General features: G+C 54.1%; 6 protein-coding genes across 6 annotated transcripts; 3 read left to right on the forward strand and 3 right to left on the reverse strand.

Annotated features, from left to right (window-relative positions):
• Window positions 1-478: 478 nt before the first annotated feature.
• On the forward strand, window positions 479-2,482 carry BKA58DRAFT_405232 (uncharacterized protein; the record flags this gene model as incomplete). Its single annotated transcript, XM_046171896.1, has 1 exon — window positions 479-2,482. The coding sequence occupies one exon, from the start codon at window positions 479-481 to the stop codon at window positions 2,480-2,482; it is 2,004 nt and encodes a 667-aa protein (XP_046021196.1).
• A 1,001-nt stretch (window positions 2,483-3,483) lies between these two features.
• Window positions 3,484-7,826, forward strand: BKA58DRAFT_39273 (uncharacterized protein). Its single transcript, XM_046171028.1, has 2 exons — window positions 3,484-5,529; window positions 5,636-7,826. Exons 1-2 carry the CDS (start codon window positions 3,611-3,613, stop codon window positions 7,593-7,595), a joined length of 3,879 nt encoding a protein of 1,292 aa, XP_046021197.1. The 5' UTR covers window positions 3,484-3,610; the 3' UTR covers window positions 7,596-7,826.
• BKA58DRAFT_39274 (uncharacterized protein) lies at window positions 7,827-9,181 on the reverse strand. Its single transcript, XM_046171029.1, has one exon. It carries the CDS (start codon window positions 9,126-9,128, stop codon window positions 8,058-8,060), a length of 1,071 nt encoding a protein of 356 aa, XP_046021198.1. The 5' UTR covers window positions 9,129-9,181; the 3' UTR covers window positions 7,827-8,057.
• Window positions 9,182-9,485: 304 nt separating this feature from the next.
• On the reverse strand, window positions 9,486-11,157 carry BKA58DRAFT_322909 (aldehyde dehydrogenase; the record flags this gene model as incomplete). The annotated part of the gene is made up of 4 exons (XM_046167883.1): window positions 9,486-9,927; window positions 9,981-10,570; window positions 10,619-11,021; window positions 11,099-11,157. 4 exons carry the CDS (start codon window positions 11,155-11,157, stop codon window positions 9,486-9,488), a joined length of 1,494 nt encoding a protein of 497 aa, XP_046021199.1.
• Window positions 11,158-12,560: 1,403 nt separating this feature from the next.
• Window positions 12,561-14,433, reverse strand: BKA58DRAFT_39308 (uncharacterized protein). The gene is made up of 4 exons (XM_046171064.1): window positions 14,055-14,433; window positions 13,976-14,005; window positions 13,107-13,348; window positions 12,561-13,055 (listed from the first exon to the last, which is right to left on the reverse strand). The coding sequence occupies exons 1-4, from the start codon at window positions 14,283-14,285 to the stop codon at window positions 12,794-12,796; spliced, it is 765 nt and encodes a 254-aa protein (XP_046021200.1). The 5' UTR covers window positions 14,286-14,433; the 3' UTR covers window positions 12,561-12,793.
• A 293-nt stretch (window positions 14,434-14,726) lies between these two features.
• BKA58DRAFT_39371 (uncharacterized protein) lies at window positions 14,727-18,128 on the forward strand. Its single transcript, XM_046171115.1, has 4 exons — window positions 14,727-14,816; window positions 14,876-14,944; window positions 14,994-16,163; window positions 16,211-18,128. The coding sequence occupies exons 1-4, from the start codon at window positions 14,802-14,804 to the stop codon at window positions 17,885-17,887; spliced, it is 2,931 nt and encodes a 976-aa protein (XP_046021201.1). The 5' UTR covers window positions 14,727-14,801; the 3' UTR covers window positions 17,888-18,128.
• Window positions 18,129-18,529: the final 401 nt, after the last annotated feature.

Consider the following 18,529-nt stretch of genomic DNA (forward strand, 5'->3'; position numbering starts at 1 on the left):
CAACGCGTCGACGAGTCGTGCTGACTTGTTTATCGATATCCTCCAGGGCTAGCATCTACTATGACATCTCGTCCCGACTGCACGGCCATAATGAGTGCGCTAACTCGTCATCACCACGGCAACCACATCGATCTCCCGCCTCGCGACAATGCGCCGATGAGGACTATCCCGATAATCCAAAGAACTAGGCCACTCCGAAAAAAACGGCTATTCCTTCTCGGAGGCGTAGCAGATCCTCCACAACTGTCTTGGCGATATCCTTCGCTTGACACCCGAGCTCCTCCAGGCCTTGTTCTATTTACGCCGCGTAGCAGCCACGATACACACACGCCGCCCGAACATGCGCTCTTACCTGGCCCCACCCATTTTTACAACATCGTCACCACTGCGCATATAATACTGTCACATGTTGGAACTATACTCAAAGAGGTTGGTTGCATGAACAAAAAAGGGCCTGTGGATTGTGCCCTTCAGAGCAATGCCGTCGAGCTTGCATCCTCATTTGAAGCGGGGACTGGACTTTGACTCCTTCCATGTCGACCCTGAAGACATCATCGAAGAACCGCCGGCGGAATACGAAGACCCTGCGCATAGGGCAGCGAAGCGACGAAGAATCGAGGCGATTGCATCCCGATACCTACGCGGCCGACCGCCCGTCATAATCACAGCCGCGCTGCGAGGACCGTTCGACAATGGCTGGAAGAACCCGTGGACAAAATCTATAGTAGAGAAGCGGGGGTTATCAAGCAAGAACAATACGGTAGCGGGAACAAGGAACGCCAAAAGCAAGAAGGTCGCTGCCGGCCACAACAAGATCACCAAACGGAGGAGCACCTCAAGGCTAACTAAAGCCAATGGGAAGGATGGGGTGGAAGATGTTGCGTCCCGGATGGCGTCACCAGAAACATCTAGAGCTGTCAGGGACGATTTGGACCACCGCGAACGCGACGATAGCCTCGACGAAATCGAAGTCCCGCCCGCGACAGCGCCCTTACCCGACGACGACGATGACACATCCGGTACCGCGGAGCCCTTCAGCACAAACACGAACAAACGCATACAAAACCGCTCCCCTATGACCAACCCGTTCTGGTTGCGCCGCCCTGAGTCAGCACGAGTCGACATGCGCAAGGCTACGAATAGGGATACCGATACGTCCCCAACGCGGTCCCGGTCGCGGAACAGCGCCTCGCAAACACAAACCCAAACACTTGCAGAACTGCGGCTCAGTCTGCCGAAAGCGCCCATCCAGGCTCAGAAGTCGGCTCCCGAGACTCCAGCACAAGAGGAGTGGAGATCAAGTGCCTCAGCTTCGATGATCATCTCATCGCCGGCCAAGGATGCTAATACACATGGTCAAGCTCAGCCTGAACCAATTGCAAGCCCACCACGTTCGCAACGGACTGTACCGATCATCACTTCTTCAATGGGCAGTCCAGGAAAGCCGGCAAGACAAGACGTACAGCATTCTGCAGAATGTCTTGGCCGCCAAGTACCTGCATCGATATCAAAAAGACAGTCACAGCGCTCCATTCGTCGGAATACGCAGGATGCGCCCACGTCTGCAGATCCACAGCACGGTCCCGTGACCTCGCCTTTGCCGGCTTCTTCGACTGGCAAAGTTTGCAGAAAGAACAGGCTGAAACCAAGAGCAGTCAATTTCGACTCATCGCCAGAGAAAGTTCCTTCTGCCAAGAAGTCATGTGCAGAGGCGGGCGTCACACACAACGACGCCGACGACAGGCTACAGGTGGATCCAACAGAAGCAAATGTAGTCCATGTACAAGCGTCTCCACAAGTCGAAGAAGATGCCAGCGTGGTCCAGAATGAAAGCTCTGAACTGCGCACGAGTCGATCTAGTCGAGACTCTGACTGGTCTACACAAGCCGCCATGATGCGAGCTCAGCTTGAGTTTCAGCAAAGCACCTTCCCCATGATGTCCCCGGAGGTTCTCCAATTGGATTCGCAAACCTCACTTCTTGATACACCCCGTCCCATACTAGCCACAGCCAGTGCAGCCGTCACACCTCTTTCTGCCTTCACTGTCCAGCGAGACGAGCCACTTGCACCTGAGACTATTCTCCAAGCCCCACCCATTAGCACGCAAGACCTCTTCGGCGCAGCATCTCCGTTCGCATTTAGTACTGTGAAAAAGAAGCCGGAAGAAACGCAAAGAAGCAACTTGAGGTTCGCTTTCAGCCCTAGTGATGGGGTATTGAGAGCTGACGCGGTCGCTAAGAGCCCCACTCCTACTGCTGAGCGGGTCCCGCTGAAGAACAAGGACAACATCACGTCGTTTTGGAGCTTCACCACGGACAAAGCTTCCCAAATATCTCACGCATCCTTTGGTGACAGGTCGCAAGGAGTATTGAATGAGGTCGGATTCCCAGCGCTGAATATCGACACGTCACTTGGTGACTTCGGCCCTACCGGTAGCCTGGATTTCACAGATCGCTTTCTTCGCAATATAGACGACACTTGAATACTATGACAAAGAACCAAGATCATTTCTGCACGCAATGCACTCCTGGTAGGAGCCCCGCGGAAGCATCGGCATGGCTACGTACTACAACTGGCTTTGAGCGCCGTGGCACTTGAATATTGCCAGATAGAAGCATTCTGTACCGGTATCACAGCGAGGTGCAGCGATAGTCACGTAAGGATGCAGCAGGCGGTGAGAGGCCACGTTCTCGAGTGATTGGTCGTCGACACCTGGAGCCCATGCACAGTCGATGCAAGCAGCAGACCTTGGGTAGGGCACGGATTGATATCGGCGAAAGGGGGTGAGGCAATCGCGATGGGACGGTATAGCCGGTACCGCATAGTTTGTATACGGGCCTTTGCACGGCCACGCTGAGAAGGGCGCGGAGGCGGGAGGATGTCTAGCTTGTGTCGCGGTGCTTGGGAAATTGACAGTGCTGTCCAAATAACGTGCGAAGTGAAGCGGCAGGGAATGTCTCCGGCCTATCGTGACAGCATGTGTTGTGGGTTGTAGCGTCAACGTTGTGCTAGTGCTGTCCGTGAACCGATATCGTCTTCGTGCACGGACGCTCCTTCCTCGTCTTCACCAGACAGGAACCCATGACAAGACTTGCCAGCATCGCGCGCGCAATTGCCGCCAAGCCCGATTGCCTTTGTCGCTATCAACAAGCCACCTGTTCACTGCCTCAGTACTGCATCAAAACAAACTTGCACCCACTCACTGCACTCGGCGTCGCGAAACAACCACCACCACTCGGACCACCTGCACTGACGCGCTTTGTTACGCGGTAGCAGTCAGGCAGACGTCATTGGGCCGCTCGCTTGGGATAATCTTTGCGCCACTTTGGACTGGACGCCAAACCACACAGAATTAGAACGTGGACCTCTCGCCCTTCTCACTGGTCTCGTCGCTCGCTAGCACCCTGGAACCACGCCTGCAGCCCTCCCATCCGCCAGCGCCGTGCTCTGCACGCTAATCTAGAAGATCCGCCCCTGCTGGCCCTCCGCTGTGTCTCCGCCGCGCCCAAACGACCGCATCCTGGCCAACGTCCTGAGCGCCCGCCCGGCAATATCTGCCACCCATCCCGCCACGAGGTGCCTACCTGACGGTCGAATCAATGTCGAGCCCATGTCACCCCAGCCGGACGCCAAAGGAAATACCTCACCCCCCGCATCGGTGAGGTCGAATGCCAGCCATGGACTGCCCACGCCCGACGCCGAGCACGACCAAGTGACGCCCAAGAGCCTCGCGCAGACGGGCCGTTCACGCACCGCGCCCATTGTCAACGAGAGCAACCTCTGGAAGTCGTCAATTGACCGCCCCCAGCTCGATGAGCGCGACAGCATATTCGCAACCACGTACCTAGTCTCCGACAGCCCCATCTCCTCCCCGCGGGCCAGCGCACGCAATGTAGATTCTTCCAACGATGCTCCCGAACACAGTCTGGCTGAGATGGCAGCGCCAGCACCTCCCCAGAGGCGATTGATGGATCCGCCCATCATACGTAGGAAGCATTCTACCCTCCCTCCGCCTTCTTCCATCGACCACCAAGCCGTCCTGACTACCCCCTTTAACCCCCGCGCAGCCATTGCAGCCGGTATGGCTTTCGACGCCATCCATCACAGTCCTCCGCCCTACATGAGCCCAGTCGACTCGCCCGTACAACACCCCTCCACCCCACCACGTCCTGAGCTCCAATACGAGGCTTTGCTGGAGAGCGAAGAGAGGCGCAGGAACAGGGAATGGCGCGAAGGGAAGCCCGTGCCATTTAAGGGCAACATGGTCCTAGACCAGCCCGTCATGGACGTGGAGATGGAAAAGAAGATTGAAGCAACACTTGCCAAGACCGAACAACCCACTTCCGCACGCAGTCGAAAAGCAAGTCACTACCTGCGCGTATTCAAGGATGGCGATCCTACCGAAGAACCGAAGAAGAAGGACAACAAGACAAAAGAGCGTCCTTCTGCTGAGAGGACCCTGTCTGCACTTTCAGAGGAAGGTTCGACCGAGACAGTCGGTCTCATCGACCAGCTGCGTCGCGCATCACTAGCTTCCTCCGTCATACAGTCGCCTCTAGGCGGTCCGACTGAGTCATACTTCGATGCGAAAGCGGCGCCTCGCACCGAGTCAGGCGTTGCCTCTACACCTCCCAACGGAAGCACGCGACCAGACGCAAGTTCTCAGGACAAGCACAAATTCCCACGGCGTCTTCTCGAGGATATTCGCGGCTTCGGCAACCTGACTCCTGGTGCGGACCCACGGTCTTCGTTCTCTCGCAGTCTACCCACATCAGCTGTCGAAAAGGTTCACGCGCACGCACCAACGAATGGAGCGACACCCTATGACGAGCCGTCCGACTACTTTCAGGTTAAAGACGGAGGCAGTAAAGAACGTACGCCAGGCTCAGAGGAGGATGAAGAATCGGAAAAAGAACAGATCTCATCGGCCCTCTACTTTCCCCATCGCCGACTTAAGACAAGTGAGCAAATCCCTACAGAACCACAGAACCGAGATAGAGAGGTGAATGCTGTCGATAAGAGGGCTTCAACTCACGAGGTTGCGGGGCCGAAAGGGTGGGCCACAGAGAAGGATGTTCAAACTCCACAAGAAGTAGAAATTTCTCTAAAGGCCCAAGATACCAATCAATGCCTTCATGGTGATATCTCCACGGCGACTTCCTTGAAGAAAGATAAAGAGCAGCCGCTGACCGCTCCCGATGCGCTTTCAGCTGAATCTGAGTCTGAGTCGCATGCCGAGTCTACTCAATCATATCTTGGTTATGAATCCAGTGCGACTGATGACCTAGGAACGACGCCCACTGCGACTTCGCACAAGCAGGAGGCTAAGGCTGCTGCGCCTCAGGTGGCTCAGCCGCCGGCCCCACTGGGTGCTGTGGAGCTGAAGCCATACGATCACCAAGTTGGCGGTCATTCTACTGTTTACCGTTTCTCTAGGCGAGCGGTATGCAAACAGCTAAACAATCGAGAGAATGAGTTTTACGAAACAGTGGAGCGGCAGCATCCTGAGCTGTTGGAATTCTTGCCAAGGTACGAACTTTCCCCCCGCTATTGATCGAGGCTGAGACATCAGCGAAGATCATTGCCCTCGCCTCGGTTCTTGATCAGGATATTTGCTAACGTGGACATTTTTAAGATACATCGGCGTCTTAAACGTGACCTATCGAAAAGCACCCAAGAAGAAGAAGATAGCCAAAGACAAAGCGAAATCCGACACTGCTCCCACCACTTCTGCGACGCAGTCAGAAAGCGCCTCAAGACAGGCTTCAAAGGCTCCCGAAGATCGGGGCAACGCGGAACAACCTCGAGTGGTCAGCCACTCGCAGCAAATCATGCCCATCCCTCAGGTAATCTTTGAGAACAACCGGCACATCATCCCAGACAATTTGTTTCGCGTGCCACCACGCTCCACCACTCCAGACCCATGGATGCGCAATGCTTCCTTGTTGCAACAACAGCATCGGCGAAACCAAAGTGACTATGGTCACATTTCTACGAGCCCGACTCGGCCCCCACTGCAGCATGCTAGCAGCTGGGGTGTGACGACGATCAACAGAAAGCTACAAGAGGAGGTACTCCGGCAGGTTTTCGCGCCGCCAACCATTCACCATCGGCCGCGCCATCATCACCACGGAATTTCATCTCGTAAGACGGGAGGAGATGTTCCGCAGCACGTTGCTGGCTCTGCGCCTACTATCAGGAGGAACAGCACAGATGTAGCTGGATTGCATCCACCACTCACAGAAGAGTCTACACGGAAACAAGTTCTTAAAGCTGAAGCGCACCGCTTTGCCTCGGAAAGGAGCGCTGATGCCGCCGTTTCCAGCTCTCTTGGACAGCCAGACACCAATGCCGATGCCCTGAAGCCGCCATCGAACAATCTTCCCCGCCGTCGTCATTCTGGCAGCGGACTTACTAGAAGGCCCTTGGGAATAGATACTGTCCAGAGACACAACCTGGAATACTACGAAGAGGATGGTTACGGTGGTGACGCAGAGGAGGAAGTATTTGCTATGGACGAAGATCGCAATGCCATGTCAGACGCAAAAGATCAGCACCGAGGCCGATCTGTGCAAACATCTGGCGCAACAAACGGGGTCCATTTCCAGAAACCATCAGAGGGCACCATGCTACCAGCCCCTGCCACACCAAATGGCAATGGCGCCCCGCTGGGCGAGGAGCCTTCTAATCCCGAACAAGCGCAACAACAACCCGACGAGCGCGTTCAGCACTTCATCCTTCTGGAAGACCTTACCGCAGGCATGTCCAGGCCCTGTGTGTTGGACCTGAAAATGGGCACGCGGCAGTACGGAGTGGAAGCCGATGAGAAGAAACAGAAATCTCAAAGACGCAAGTGTCAGATGACCACCAGTGCCCAGCTCGGCGTACGTGTTTGTGGCATGCAGATCTGGAACGCCAAAACTCAAAGCTACATCTTTGAAGACAAGTATTTTGGCCGCGACTTGAAGGCTGGTAGAGAGTTCCAGGATGCACTGAAGCGATTCTTCTGGGATGGGACAAGCTACAAAGCAGCGACAAGACATATTCCCGTCATATTGGAGAAGATCAGTCAGCTGGAGCGCATGATACGGAAGCTTCCAGGCTATCGGTTCTACGCAAGTAGCTTGTTGATGCTCTACGATCGTGGAGATGGAGAGTCGAAGGAAAAAGACGCGCAACCCTCTCTCCCCAATGGTCTATCAAACCCGAGCAGCGAAGACGTCTCCGTCATAGCGTCTGGACCCACATCACCTGGCCCGACAACCGCCTCCAAACCGACACCTAAGAAACTCCCAGAGATTAAGCTCAAGATTGTCGATTTCGCCAACTGTGTCACCGCAGAAGATCCGCTACCAGACGACTTACCTTGCCCGCCCCAGAACCCAGACGGTATTGATAGAGGCTACCTTCGTGGTCTGCGGTCGCTGCGTCTCTACTTCCAGCGTATCTGGCACGACATCAACGAAGAGTGGGTTGAACGAGGTGAAGGCGAGGGTATGGCACGCAACCATCACCATGGGCCTGGCCTAGGTGAGGTTGGTGCAGGCTGGATGGACGATGCTGGTGGTGAAGATACAGGGTATGCCAGCTTCTAAAGAAGAAGTCGAGCGAAGACAACAGAGCAGCAGAAGAGTCGGTCTCCGGACACGTCTTTCCTCTTTTCCTTTTCCCCGGCGTTTTCGATTTCTACTTATATGTGTTTGGCTTTGGGGATGCAAGCATGGCGTTTTGGCGCATCACGGAAAGACAAAGGTAATGAAATTGGTAACTACTCTGGCATGCATCGGCGCATAGCATTTCGTGGGCGGCAAATCCTTTGCATTGCTTTTCTCATTCTGGGTTTTATCGAGACAGGGCGAGTTTGTGATTTGGAGTCTGGTTGGGTTTCTTGTATATTATCATGAAAAGAGTAGGGTAGCGCTAGCCTCATTAATGCAGCGTTTTGAACATTGATAGTTTTTTCGTCATGTTAGTGGTGGAAGTGGTGTTACATCATGTACAGATTGCTCAACACGGCCCTATCCTAAAAAAAAAAATACAAAAGACCAGCTACTCATCTACCCAACCACCCCTCCAGCACCAGCACCGCCAACAATCTCCCCAAATACACTCACACCCTTCCTCCCCAACGCCGTCCCGACACCCACAGCTCCAGCCCCAACACTCCTCATTCTCTTAAACCCGCCCTTATCCTCCACACCACCCACCCCTATGATCACAATGCCTTTCAACTCCTCAGAGCCAGACCCATCCAGCAACCGCCGTAACGTAGCCACATTACCCAGCGCAAGAGGATGTAACGGCGCGCCCGCTAGACCGCCTATTCCGGTACCGTTTGCGGAGTTCAGGGCGGGTGTTGTACTTTCTCCATCTGAGAGGAGTAAAGAAGAGCCGAGTGTGTTTACAGCTGTGATGAAGGATATTGGTGTGGGTAGGTATACGGGTTTCATGCTGTTCTCCCCACTTTCCGCCAATACGCCTACTAAGCCCTCGAACTGCTCGCTGTATGTGTAAGGGGGGATTTTGATTCCAACGGGAATTTGCGTTACGCCTCCGCTTTTCGTCAAGCCAATGTCGATGGCGACTTTGAGCGCAGTCAGGTATTCGCGGAGAGCAGCGGGGTTGTACGCTGGCGGTGTTTTGCCAGGGATGTTGGGGCACGAGAGGTTGATTTCCATGGCTAGTGGCATGTTAACGGTAGACTGGTGGACGCAGATGAGGCTATAGCATTCCGCTATTTCTTCCGCGGATCCTGTTACAGACACGATTACTGGCTTGAAGGTCTTTCTTCCGTTTGGTGGGGTGGAGGGGATGGCATCACTAATCGTCTTTAGATATTCTAGATACTCGGATAAGGGGATTGGTGAGTATCCCAACGTATTCAAACTTCCCGTCGTATGCCCATCGCCGGCGAGGTCTTTGTTCGGCGTGCTGACACTGTGCGTGGAAGGATCGAAAAAGGTGAATTGATGGTGCGTGGGGTCGTGTGGAAAGCCTTTTAGGAGCGATGTGCGCGTTGTGATGGCGCCTGTATGTGGACTGTCGTAAAGTTCCTGGAGCTGTTCAACGGTTGTGCACCATGGGTTTGCGGAGTTGAGGAGAGGTGGGGTAATGGGTGGAAGGGGCATTGTGATGGGGATTCGTGAATGTGGTTTGGGTGGTGGTGGTGATATGGGGGATGAGAGAGGTGTATGAGGAAATGTGTCATCTTAGGGTTTTGGAGTGAAAGTGGGGTGGGATGATAAGCTTTCTCTTGTCTCGGAATTTTTGTAACTCTGGATAGGGCAGGTGATACGTGACTCATTCCAGAGTCAAGTCAATCTGGATAGGTTTCCTAGATAGGTAGGTCGATATCGTCGAAAACGTATCAAAGGCGAGCAGATCACACATCGAAAAACTTCTTATGATTCTTTACATTCATTCAGATTCTCCATGACTACTTGAACTATACACAGTACTCACTCGAACCCATCTCCACGACCCACTTAACCGAACAACACATCACCAAGACGAATGGAAACAGTCTTAGTCTGGATGTAGTTATCCAACGCCGCCTCACCCAACTCGCGGCCAATACCAGACTCCTTGTAACCACCGAATGGCAGCTGCCAGTGGAGAGTGTTGTAAGAGTTGACCCAGACAGTTCCAGCGCGGAGCGCGTTGGCAACCTCGATGGCAGTGGTGAGGTTGGAGGTGTGGACTGCGGCGGCAAGACCGTAGGTGGTGTTGTTACCGATCTTGATGACGTCGGCCTTTGTCTTGAACTTGGAGATTGTGCAGACGGGGCCGAAGATTTCTTCTTGTTGGATCTTCATGTCCTCGGTTACGTTGGAGAAGATGGTGGGCTCGATGAAGTAGCCCTTGTCGCCGTGGCGGTTGCCGCCGGTCTCGACGGTTGCGCCCGACTTCTTGCCCTCCTCGATGTAGCTAGAATTCATATTAGCATGAGCTTCAGTTTTGCAGGACATGGCATTGCTTACCCCATGATACGGTCGAATTGGAGCTTCGAAACCTGAGGTCCCTGGAAGGTGTCCTTGGCGAATGGGTCACCGACAGCGTTCTGGGCGGCCCTCTCCTTGAAGCGCGCGATGAACTTGTCGTAGATCTCTTCTTGAACGTAGATACGCGATCCAGCGCAGCAAGCCTGTCCGTGGTTGAAGTAGATACCGAAGTTGACCCAGTGAATAGCCTCATCGAGATCGGCGTCGGCGAAAACAATGTTGGGGCTCTTGCCTCCGAGCTCAAGTGTGACTTTCTTCAAGTTGGAGCCAGCAGCGGCCTTCATAATTTGACGACCGACGACGGTTGAACCAGTGAAGGCAACCTTGTCAACGTCCATGTGGGCGGAGATGGCGGCACCAGCGACCTTTCCGAAACCAGTAATGACGTTGATGACACCTGGTGGGAAACCGGCCTCCTGGATGAGCTTGCAGGCTACGTATGCGGAGAGAGGAGTCTGTTCAGCTGTCTTGATGACAACGGTGTTACCAGTGGCGATGGCGGGACCAATCTTCCATGACCACATGAGAAGAGGGAAGTTCCATGGGATGATTTGTCCGCAAACACCAATCTGAAGATGTTAGTCACAGGACTTGGAGTGGTTGAACATGAAACTTACAGGCTCCTTGCGGATGTAGTTGAAGCTGTCGGGTGCTGTGTCGACGACCTTGCCCTCAATCTTGTCGGCCCATCCTCCGTAGTACCTCAAGCAACCAGCGGCGGCGGGGAGATCGACGTTCCTGGCCATGCTGAAAGCCTTACCGTTGTCGAGAGCCTCGACTGAGGCGAGAAGGTCGGCATTCTTCTCAAAGAGGTCGGCGAGCTTGACAAGCAGCTTTCCTCGGTTCTCTGGTGTCTCCTTCCGCCATGGGCCGTTGAAGGCCTTGCGTGCGGCAGCGACAGCAATGTCAACATCCTTCTCGGTGGCCTCGGCAACATTGCAGATGACCTCCTCAGTGGAAGGGTTGATGACCTCAAAGGTCTTGCCGTCAACAGCCTTTACGAACTCATTGTTGATGAAGCTGTTAGCTGTCAGTACGGGCAATCCGAAGCATGACAAAGTCTCCGAAGAATATCGGAGATTGGATATCTAACTTACAGTCCGGTGGGCTGCTCGTACTCGCCCGTCTGGGGGGTTGATAGCTTTACAGATGTCATTGTGAAAACAAATTGGGGTATATGGACAAAACAAAGCTGTGAAGTGAGGGAGGGGTAGAGGCACCAGCAAATCCTTAAGTACTTTCAGGAGCTCCGCATGACGACACTAGAGGTTATCTCCACTCGAGACAGGACAACAGCACGATCGCCCAGACAGCCTCGGCCATCAGGAGCCAGTCTCAGGAAAGCGCTGCAGCCTATTGCGTGTCTCGACAATGCATGGCCGGGTGGCGCTTGATGCAACGGCGGAAGCTCTTGCCCCGCTTTCGTAGCCAGTGGTAAGCTACCCCTCCCCCGCAGTTCTGCTCTGGAAGTCGTCGAAGCCGCAGCTAACCTTGCTACACGCGGTACTGGACTCTCCAATTTGGAATAGACACCTATTGGCAACTCATGCGCATCCGCAAAAGGCATTTCTCCACTTGCGGCGCGTGGTCATCTCGATACAGCATCTTTCTGTAACGCATACCGCAGGACTAAGCTCGGAGCTCTAGACACGTATCCAAGCAAAGCATACCCACCATCGGAGCCACTGCGCTAAAGCCGAAGGGGCAGCCCTATGGACCATATCATCGTACCCCCAGCTAGCTCGGCCCTTTTTCGAGCGAGCACCGGTATGGCGAGGATAACACTGATCCACACCCCCGAGCTAGAGTAATCGCTTGATGCACGTGGGCGACCTGGATTGCAAACATTGAGAGCGCAAGATACTCAGCTCATCCGGTCCGTCAGCTGCATCGGATGAACGCTCCTTTCACCCAGCCAAATCCTAGTCAGAAGCTAGAGTAGCCGCGGGCCTCCACACCACCTAGTAAATCGCGGGGAAGGTGCGACAAAATTTGAGCTAATGACATTGGCGTGAGAACTTCGCACGAAGGGGTACTGCGGCGCGAATAGGAGCATTCAAGGACCGAATAGCTGTCAACCGGAGAGCATTACACATGAACAGATGGTGGTGCGATCCGGGCTGCTGGGAAGCGCCGACCTGGTCAGCACAAGTAGAGTTCACATTTTGTTGTTGCGGAGTACTCCGGGGAGGAAAGCACGGAGCGATTCCGCTGTACCGAGTCGAACTGTCTAGCAAGCTTTCTAAGCCTTGCTGATCTTCTATATGATCGTCTCTCTGAAGCATGTCATTGCCATCTTGGGTTCGTGCAAGCCCCAGTGTTGCCATGTTGCCACACTCTCGGAATGTGGCAGCTCTTCATTTTGGTAGGTTTCAGCCAGCACGATGGCTACGTCCCGTCCTCGATATCGAGAGAGTCGGGAGCAGGTCGGTGTATGTGGACATTCGAATAAGGATACTTCACAATGGATAAGTCGACGAGAGATAAGTTTTCATAATCATGTTTCCGATTCATAGCCATTCTGATTGAAGCTACCAAATACCCAGCGTGCAGTTTAGGAGCCGTGAATAAACGTCCATGAATAGTGTACAAGAGCCGAATTGTGTGCGGTGCTGACGTTCCGTTGGCAGCAGCAGAAGTTCGTGACAACGCATTTTCCGAAAAGATGACGCCTCCAAGAAAAGAAAGATTGAAGCAGACCGACTAGCAAAAGGGTCGAACCGATTCCGTTGGATGCTGGATTAAACCGTGACAAGTAAAGTGAGTGGAAAGCGTCTCGAAGCGAAAGGAGCTCAGAGCATCTCGTCGTCCATAGCAGTGTCACCGCCGGCGGTGATTTGTGCAACTTCAGCGCCACCGGCAGCGGCATTGGTCTCGCCACCAGGGAAGTAGTCAGCCATTTCGGCATCGAGCTCCTCGACGGTCTTCTTCTTGGGACGGGCCTCGCGACCACCACGACCTTTTCCTTTGCCTCGGGTCTGGCCACGTCCGCGTGCGGCACCGGGGGCAGCCTTCTCAGCGGTAGCAGGCTTGGGCTTATCCTTCTTCGGCTGACTGAAAGCTTGTTAGTTGCAGATTACACAGCGAGGAACCTTTGATACGTACGTTACGCGATCGGCGAGCGAAGATGGGCGAGTGGCGGCGGGAATGGCGGCGGCGCTGACGAGCATCTCGACGCGAACAGGGCGGCCGTCAATCTTGACGCCATCGAGGTGGGAGGTGGCCTTGGCGGCTTGGTCATGCTTGTTGAAGATGACGGTAGCGCTGCCAACGCTACGGCCCTGGGCATCGTACTGGAGAAGAACCTTCTTCGGGCGACCTACACCAACAGCATTCACGAAGTATTCCTATGAGGCGTATTAGTCGTCGTACCAGGGTAGCATTCACGCGCGCAAAGCAAGATCGACAATGAGGTTCCGGCGTCGGCGGTGGGTGGTCGTCGATTCCATATACTCGGTCAGAAGGTACCGCTCAGAAAGTGGGTGTCCTGGTCAGATTTCAATGACCGTAAGTTCCGTGAGACGAAGCATACTCAGCGCGAGAGCAGTTGTTGCGAGTAACGTATTGAAACGCTGCGAACCAATCTTTTAGTGTCTGCCCACACCCATCTGTAAGCCAAAAGGCTATCCGAACGGATTGGTTTCGCTTCTCGCTGCTCTGTATCGGGCTAGTGTTGCTGCAAGGCTACCGGGAATATCACCGGTGCGCTGCCGTCCTTGCTGACACAGTGAAGTGCAGCATATTGACTTGGATCACCCACTTTCGTCGCGGCGGTACCTCGGAATGTTCGCATGCTGCTAGTCTTCTTCCTGTCTTGTGTGCCCAACACAGATCTTGAAGTGACTTTGGGCAAGCTATGGCTCAACATCCATACCGGTGCGGAGTAGGAAGGCTCGGTTCGTCGGATCGAACTCGTTCATGCTTGCAAAAGCGAAGCTGCAGTAGGCTCAAAGACCTGCATCGGTCTTACATACCTGGAGTTGGACGTTGTCAATGTCCCGTGGCTGCGACATGTTAGCGGTGATTTATATCTGCTTGTCAGGCTGAACATACCAAGTTGGATACCATGATCTTTGTCTCGCCACCGAAAGAAGCGGCGGGAGCAGTGGGCGCAGGCTTTGATGGCTTGTTGCCTTGCTTGGTCGACTTGGCGACACCGCCTACAGGAGCGGCAGCGGTAACCGGTCGTCCAGCGCCAGAGCGGCGAGCGCCACGACCACGGCGGGAGGTCTTGGAAGCCTGGAGGATGTCGTCGAGGCTCTGCTCCATCTTGTTTGAAGACATGATGAGTGGTTGAGGGATGGTAATACTTGGGTAAGCGGGCGTTGATGGAAAGGCGCGCTCGTGTCGAGTGGGCGACGTAGAAGGAGATAAGTAGCGAAGGCTAAGAGTCTCTTTGATGGAGGCGCGACTGAACCGGTGAGGTTTTTGAGGACAAAGGGGCGCGCTGTTCGATAACAAGGCGCGTCGCAGGTGGTGAGACTCGTGAAAGGAGAGTCAGAGTGGGCTTGCGCGAATGTAGAGTGAGTTGCGCGGGTTGTGGTAACTGCTGTTGATGAAGAGCAGATGGGTGTGGGTGTATTATGTGGGAGGAGTGTGAGAGTGAGATGAAGAAAAGGGAGAGCGCGAGGCAGCAGTCAAGACAGAGGGACGCGCCAAGCCCCGACACTGCCACGCACTGCCGCCTGGTGATTGGCCGACCATGCACGGACGCACTTGCCCGCAGCTTCCATGGGAGTCGCGAATGGCGACAGCTCCTGCCATTCAGGCAGTAGGCGATGATAATGGAGCAATAGCAGTATGGCAGTCACTCCGGTGCGTATTGGCTCAGCCACATCTCGTCTCACAACATGTCCAGGCTAATGCGCGAACAGTGGCAGTTCAAGTTCTTCGACGTCTCGCAAGTCAAGCTCCCCGACGACGAGAGCTCCTTCCTGTCCGAGGTATGACGATACCTCCTCCGCGTGTGCATAGTCTCATAAATGCCATTAGATCGGGAACATCACTTGCATAGTATCTGGGTCAGAGAGCATCTTCCTCGGCAGCGCAGATGGCATCGTCCGCATCGTGTCGCAGGCCTTCAAGGTCGTGCGCGCATTCAAGGCCCATGACGCAGGCGCAATTACCCACATGAAGCAGGTCGAAGGCACCTCGCTTCTCGTTACGATTGCCGAAGACCTTTCTGGCGAGCCAGTACTCAAAGTATGGGCTCTGGACAAACTGGAAAAGAAGACGGGCATTCCGCGATGTCAGAGCACTCTCACCGTTCACAACGGGCGCAAGCAGTTCCCCATATCAGCTTTCGCAGCCCTCGACGACCTATCACAACTTGCAGTTGGATTCGCCAACGGTGCCGTTACTGTCGTTCGAGGTGACCTCATACACGACCGCGGCGCGCGACAACGGACGGTATTCGAGTCGGAAGAGCCCATCACAGGCATCGAGTTTAGAGAAGGGAGCATCACGACCTTGTATATCGCAACGACCGGACGTATAATGACACTTGTAATATCTGGAAGGGGGCAAGGACAGCCGGCCAAATCGCTTGACGAGTATGGCTGCGGTGTGGGTTGCATGGCAGTGGATAAGGCGTCGCGGGATGTTGTCGTCGCACGAAACGATGCCATATACTACTACGGTCAGCACGGCCGCGGACCACCGTACACATATGAGGGTGAGAAGAAGATGATATCCGTATTCAAGGACTATGTCGCGATAGTCGCACCCCCCAAATCAAATGCGATGCCTCGGTCGAATCCTCTCCGTGCTTTCGGCGTCGGTGCCGCCGACGACGTCTTCAACACTTCGAGCTTCACCCTGCTCAACACAGAGCTGAGGTTCGTCGCACATCAGGAACAGTTGACTTCGCAAGTGAAGGCCGTCATATCCGAATGGGGCGACCTATTCGTCTTCACGATCGACGGCAAGATCTTCAGATACCATGAGAAGCCCTTCGCTCAGAAACTCGACATACTCTACCAGCGCAATCTATATGTTTTGGCCATCAATTTGGCCCAGAAGGCCGGCTTAGACTCGTCACAACAGAACATCATCCTTCGGAAGTTCGGTGATTACTTGTATTCGAAGCAAGATTACGATACAGCTATGCAGCAGTATCTGAAGGCTATCGATAACACAGAGCCATCTCAGGTCATCCGAAAGGTATGCAATGATTCCATCGCGATACGATTAATGCTAACATCATGCAGTTCCTTGATACGCAACGGATACATAACTTGATTGAGTACCTTGAGGAGCTCCACGACCATCACAAGGCCACATCAGATCATACAACGCTCCTGTTAAACTGCTATGCCAAGTTGAAGGATGTGGAGAAGCTTGAAGAGTTTATCAAGTCACCGGACGATCTGAAGTTCGACCTCGATACCGCCATTTTGATGTGTCGACAGGGCGGTTACTACGACCAAGCGGCCTTCCTTGCTCGGAAACACGGTGAGCACGAGTTAGTCGTCGATGTACTGATCGAAGATTCGAAACGATACGCTGAAGCTCTTGCCTACATATGGCGATTGGAGCCCGAGGTGGCTTACTTCAACCTCATGAAGTACGCGACAGTACTGCTGCAGCACCTTCCCAAGGATACGACGCAATTGTTCATCGACTATTACACCGGAACATTCCGACCCAAGCAGGATGCTATAGTCATACCCAATACGCCTGCAACAGGAGGAGGCGGTGGTATGAGTATGGGTCTCGGAGTCGCTTCTAGCGCTGTACAAAACCTTGCTGCACTACTTCCGCTGCCATATATGAACACCAACGCATTGGCATCGCCTCCAAGTGGTGAACAGAAGAGTACCATGAGCCAAGCCCAGATCGTTGAGACGACCTCAGATGAGCCCGCTCCAGAGTACAAAGTACCGAAACCGCGGACTGCGTTCTCCGCATTCGTTGACCACCCTCAAGAGCTCATAGTCTTCCTCGAGGCCTGCATCGCATCCGATGATCTGCGCGAAGATGACAAGGTCGACCTTTACACAACCCTGTTCGAGATGTACCTCCACACTGCCTCGTCGAAGAAGGACGGCGAGCGACAAGAGTGGGAGAATAAAGCAAAGAAGCTTGTCGAAGGCAAGGACATACCCATAGACACGTCCAACGTACTGCTACTCTCCCATCTGTCCAACTTCCGCGATGGCGCGATCCTTGTTCGCGAACAGCAAGGCCTCCACTTCGACATCTTCCGCTCATACACGGCCGCCAACGACACGCAAGGCGCCATACGCGCACTCCGCAAGTACGGTCCCCTAGAACCAGCACTTTACCCCGCGGCGCTCGCCTACTTCACCTCCACGCCCTCCATCCTCGCTGAAGCCGGCGACGAACTAGACTTGGTCCTCAAAAAAATTGACGAAGACGGCCTCATGGCGCCCCTTCAAGTAATCCAAACACTTTCCACTAACGGTGTCGCAACGATGGGCATGATAAAAGCCTACCTCAGCACCACCATCGAGCGCGAGCGCGCCGAAATCGCCTCTAATCGGCGCAACATCGAGACCTTCCGCGCCGATACCTCAACCAAGAGAACCGAGCTGGAAAACCTCAACACCAAGCCCGCGGTCTTTCAAAACTCACGCTGTCAGGTTTGCATGAAGAGTCTCGAGTTGCCCGTTGTGCACTTCTTGTGTAAGCATAGTTATCACCAGAGTTGTTTGAGTACAGATGAGGATGTGCATGATGCCGAGGTGGAGTGTCCGATTTGTAGTTCGAGTAATGCGACGGTCAAGGCGATTAGGAGAGCGCAGGTGGAGAGTGCGGAGAGGCATGATCTTTTCCAGGATGCGCTTAAGAGGGGGAGGGATGGGTTTGCGGTTATTAGTGAGTGGTTTGGGAGAGGCGTTATGGGGGTTGGCGGTGCGGACTAGGGGCCTGGGTATGTACAGAATTAGTATCAACGCGGGACAGACGGAGAAACTATCAGATGTTTGGGAGTTAGTATACATGTGAGCTAGACTGAGTTTACTCTGCAACCGATCTGATGTAGATATTAAACGCCTTCCGCGGATGCGGCTCGATGCCTGTGCCACGTTGGCGACCGGCCCGCGCCCGTGTCAGTGGATCCATTACTAGGTATCCCCATCGCCATCTCACCATCCCACGAGGCGCTCTTCATCACCTTATCAACACCGTTTGCCAGCATCAAAAGGAAATGACGCAAAATTTCCCTTCATTACTGGAGAGATCAGTTCGTGCCGCTTCAAACGCAAGATCAGACACCGTACCCTCGGCAATGCCGGCGAGGACCCCTGGCATGTGGGCTTAATACCCGCCAGAATCCCCCGGCATCCACACGTAAAAGAGTATTGTTGAGTGCGCAAGGAAAGTGATATTCCATCTCCTCTCGCCCAAGCTTCCGGAGCTGCGTCTATTCACGTTCAAGTAGCAGCGCTATGGATCCCACGCAACTCCGCTCTCAAATCTACATTGTGGCACAGCTGCATATCGCAGAGTTCCATGCAGGAGAATGCAAGAAGATGGATCAGTGCAGCGGCGAAGATATTAAAAGC

This window comes from Alternaria rosae (genome assembly GCF_020736505.1).
Source record: "Alternaria rosae strain MPI-PUGE-AT-0040 chromosome Unknown BKA58scaffold_10, whole genome shotgun sequence".
In the NCBI taxonomy this organism is placed as follows: domain Eukaryota; kingdom Fungi; phylum Ascomycota; class Dothideomycetes; order Pleosporales; family Pleosporaceae; genus Alternaria; species Alternaria rosae.

Coding starts and splice junctions, on each gene's coding strand:
- BKA58DRAFT_39274 (XM_046171029.1), bottom strand. CDS start 9,128: ATGCCCCTTCCACCCATTACCCCACCTCTCCTCAACTCCGCAAACCCA.
- BKA58DRAFT_39308 (XM_046171064.1), bottom strand. CDS start 14,285: ATGTCTTCAAACAAGATGGAGCAGAGCCTCGACGACATCCTCCAGGCT. Junction 14,006..14,054: donor AGATCATGGTATCCAACTTG/GTATGTTCAGCC, acceptor AACATGTCGCAG/CCACGGGACATTGACAACGT. Junction 13,056..13,106: donor TCGCTCGCCGATCGCGTAAC/GTACGTATCAAA, acceptor ACAAGCTTTCAG/TCAGCCGAAGAAGGATAAGC.
- BKA58DRAFT_39371 (XM_046171115.1), top strand. Junction 14,945..14,993: donor AGAGCTCCTTCCTGTCCGAG/GTATGACGATAC, acceptor AAATGCCATTAG/ATCGGGAACATCACTTGCAT. Junction 16,164..16,210: donor CATCTCAGGTCATCCGAAAG/GTATGCAATGAT, acceptor AACATCATGCAG/TTCCTTGATACGCAACGGAT.
- BKA58DRAFT_39273 (XM_046171028.1), top strand. CDS start 3,611: ATGTCACCCCAGCCGGACGCCAAAGGAAATACCTCACCCCCCGCATCG. Junction 5,530..5,635: donor CTGTTGGAATTCTTGCCAAG/GTACGAACTTTC, acceptor GACATTTTTAAG/ATACATCGGCGTCTTAAACG.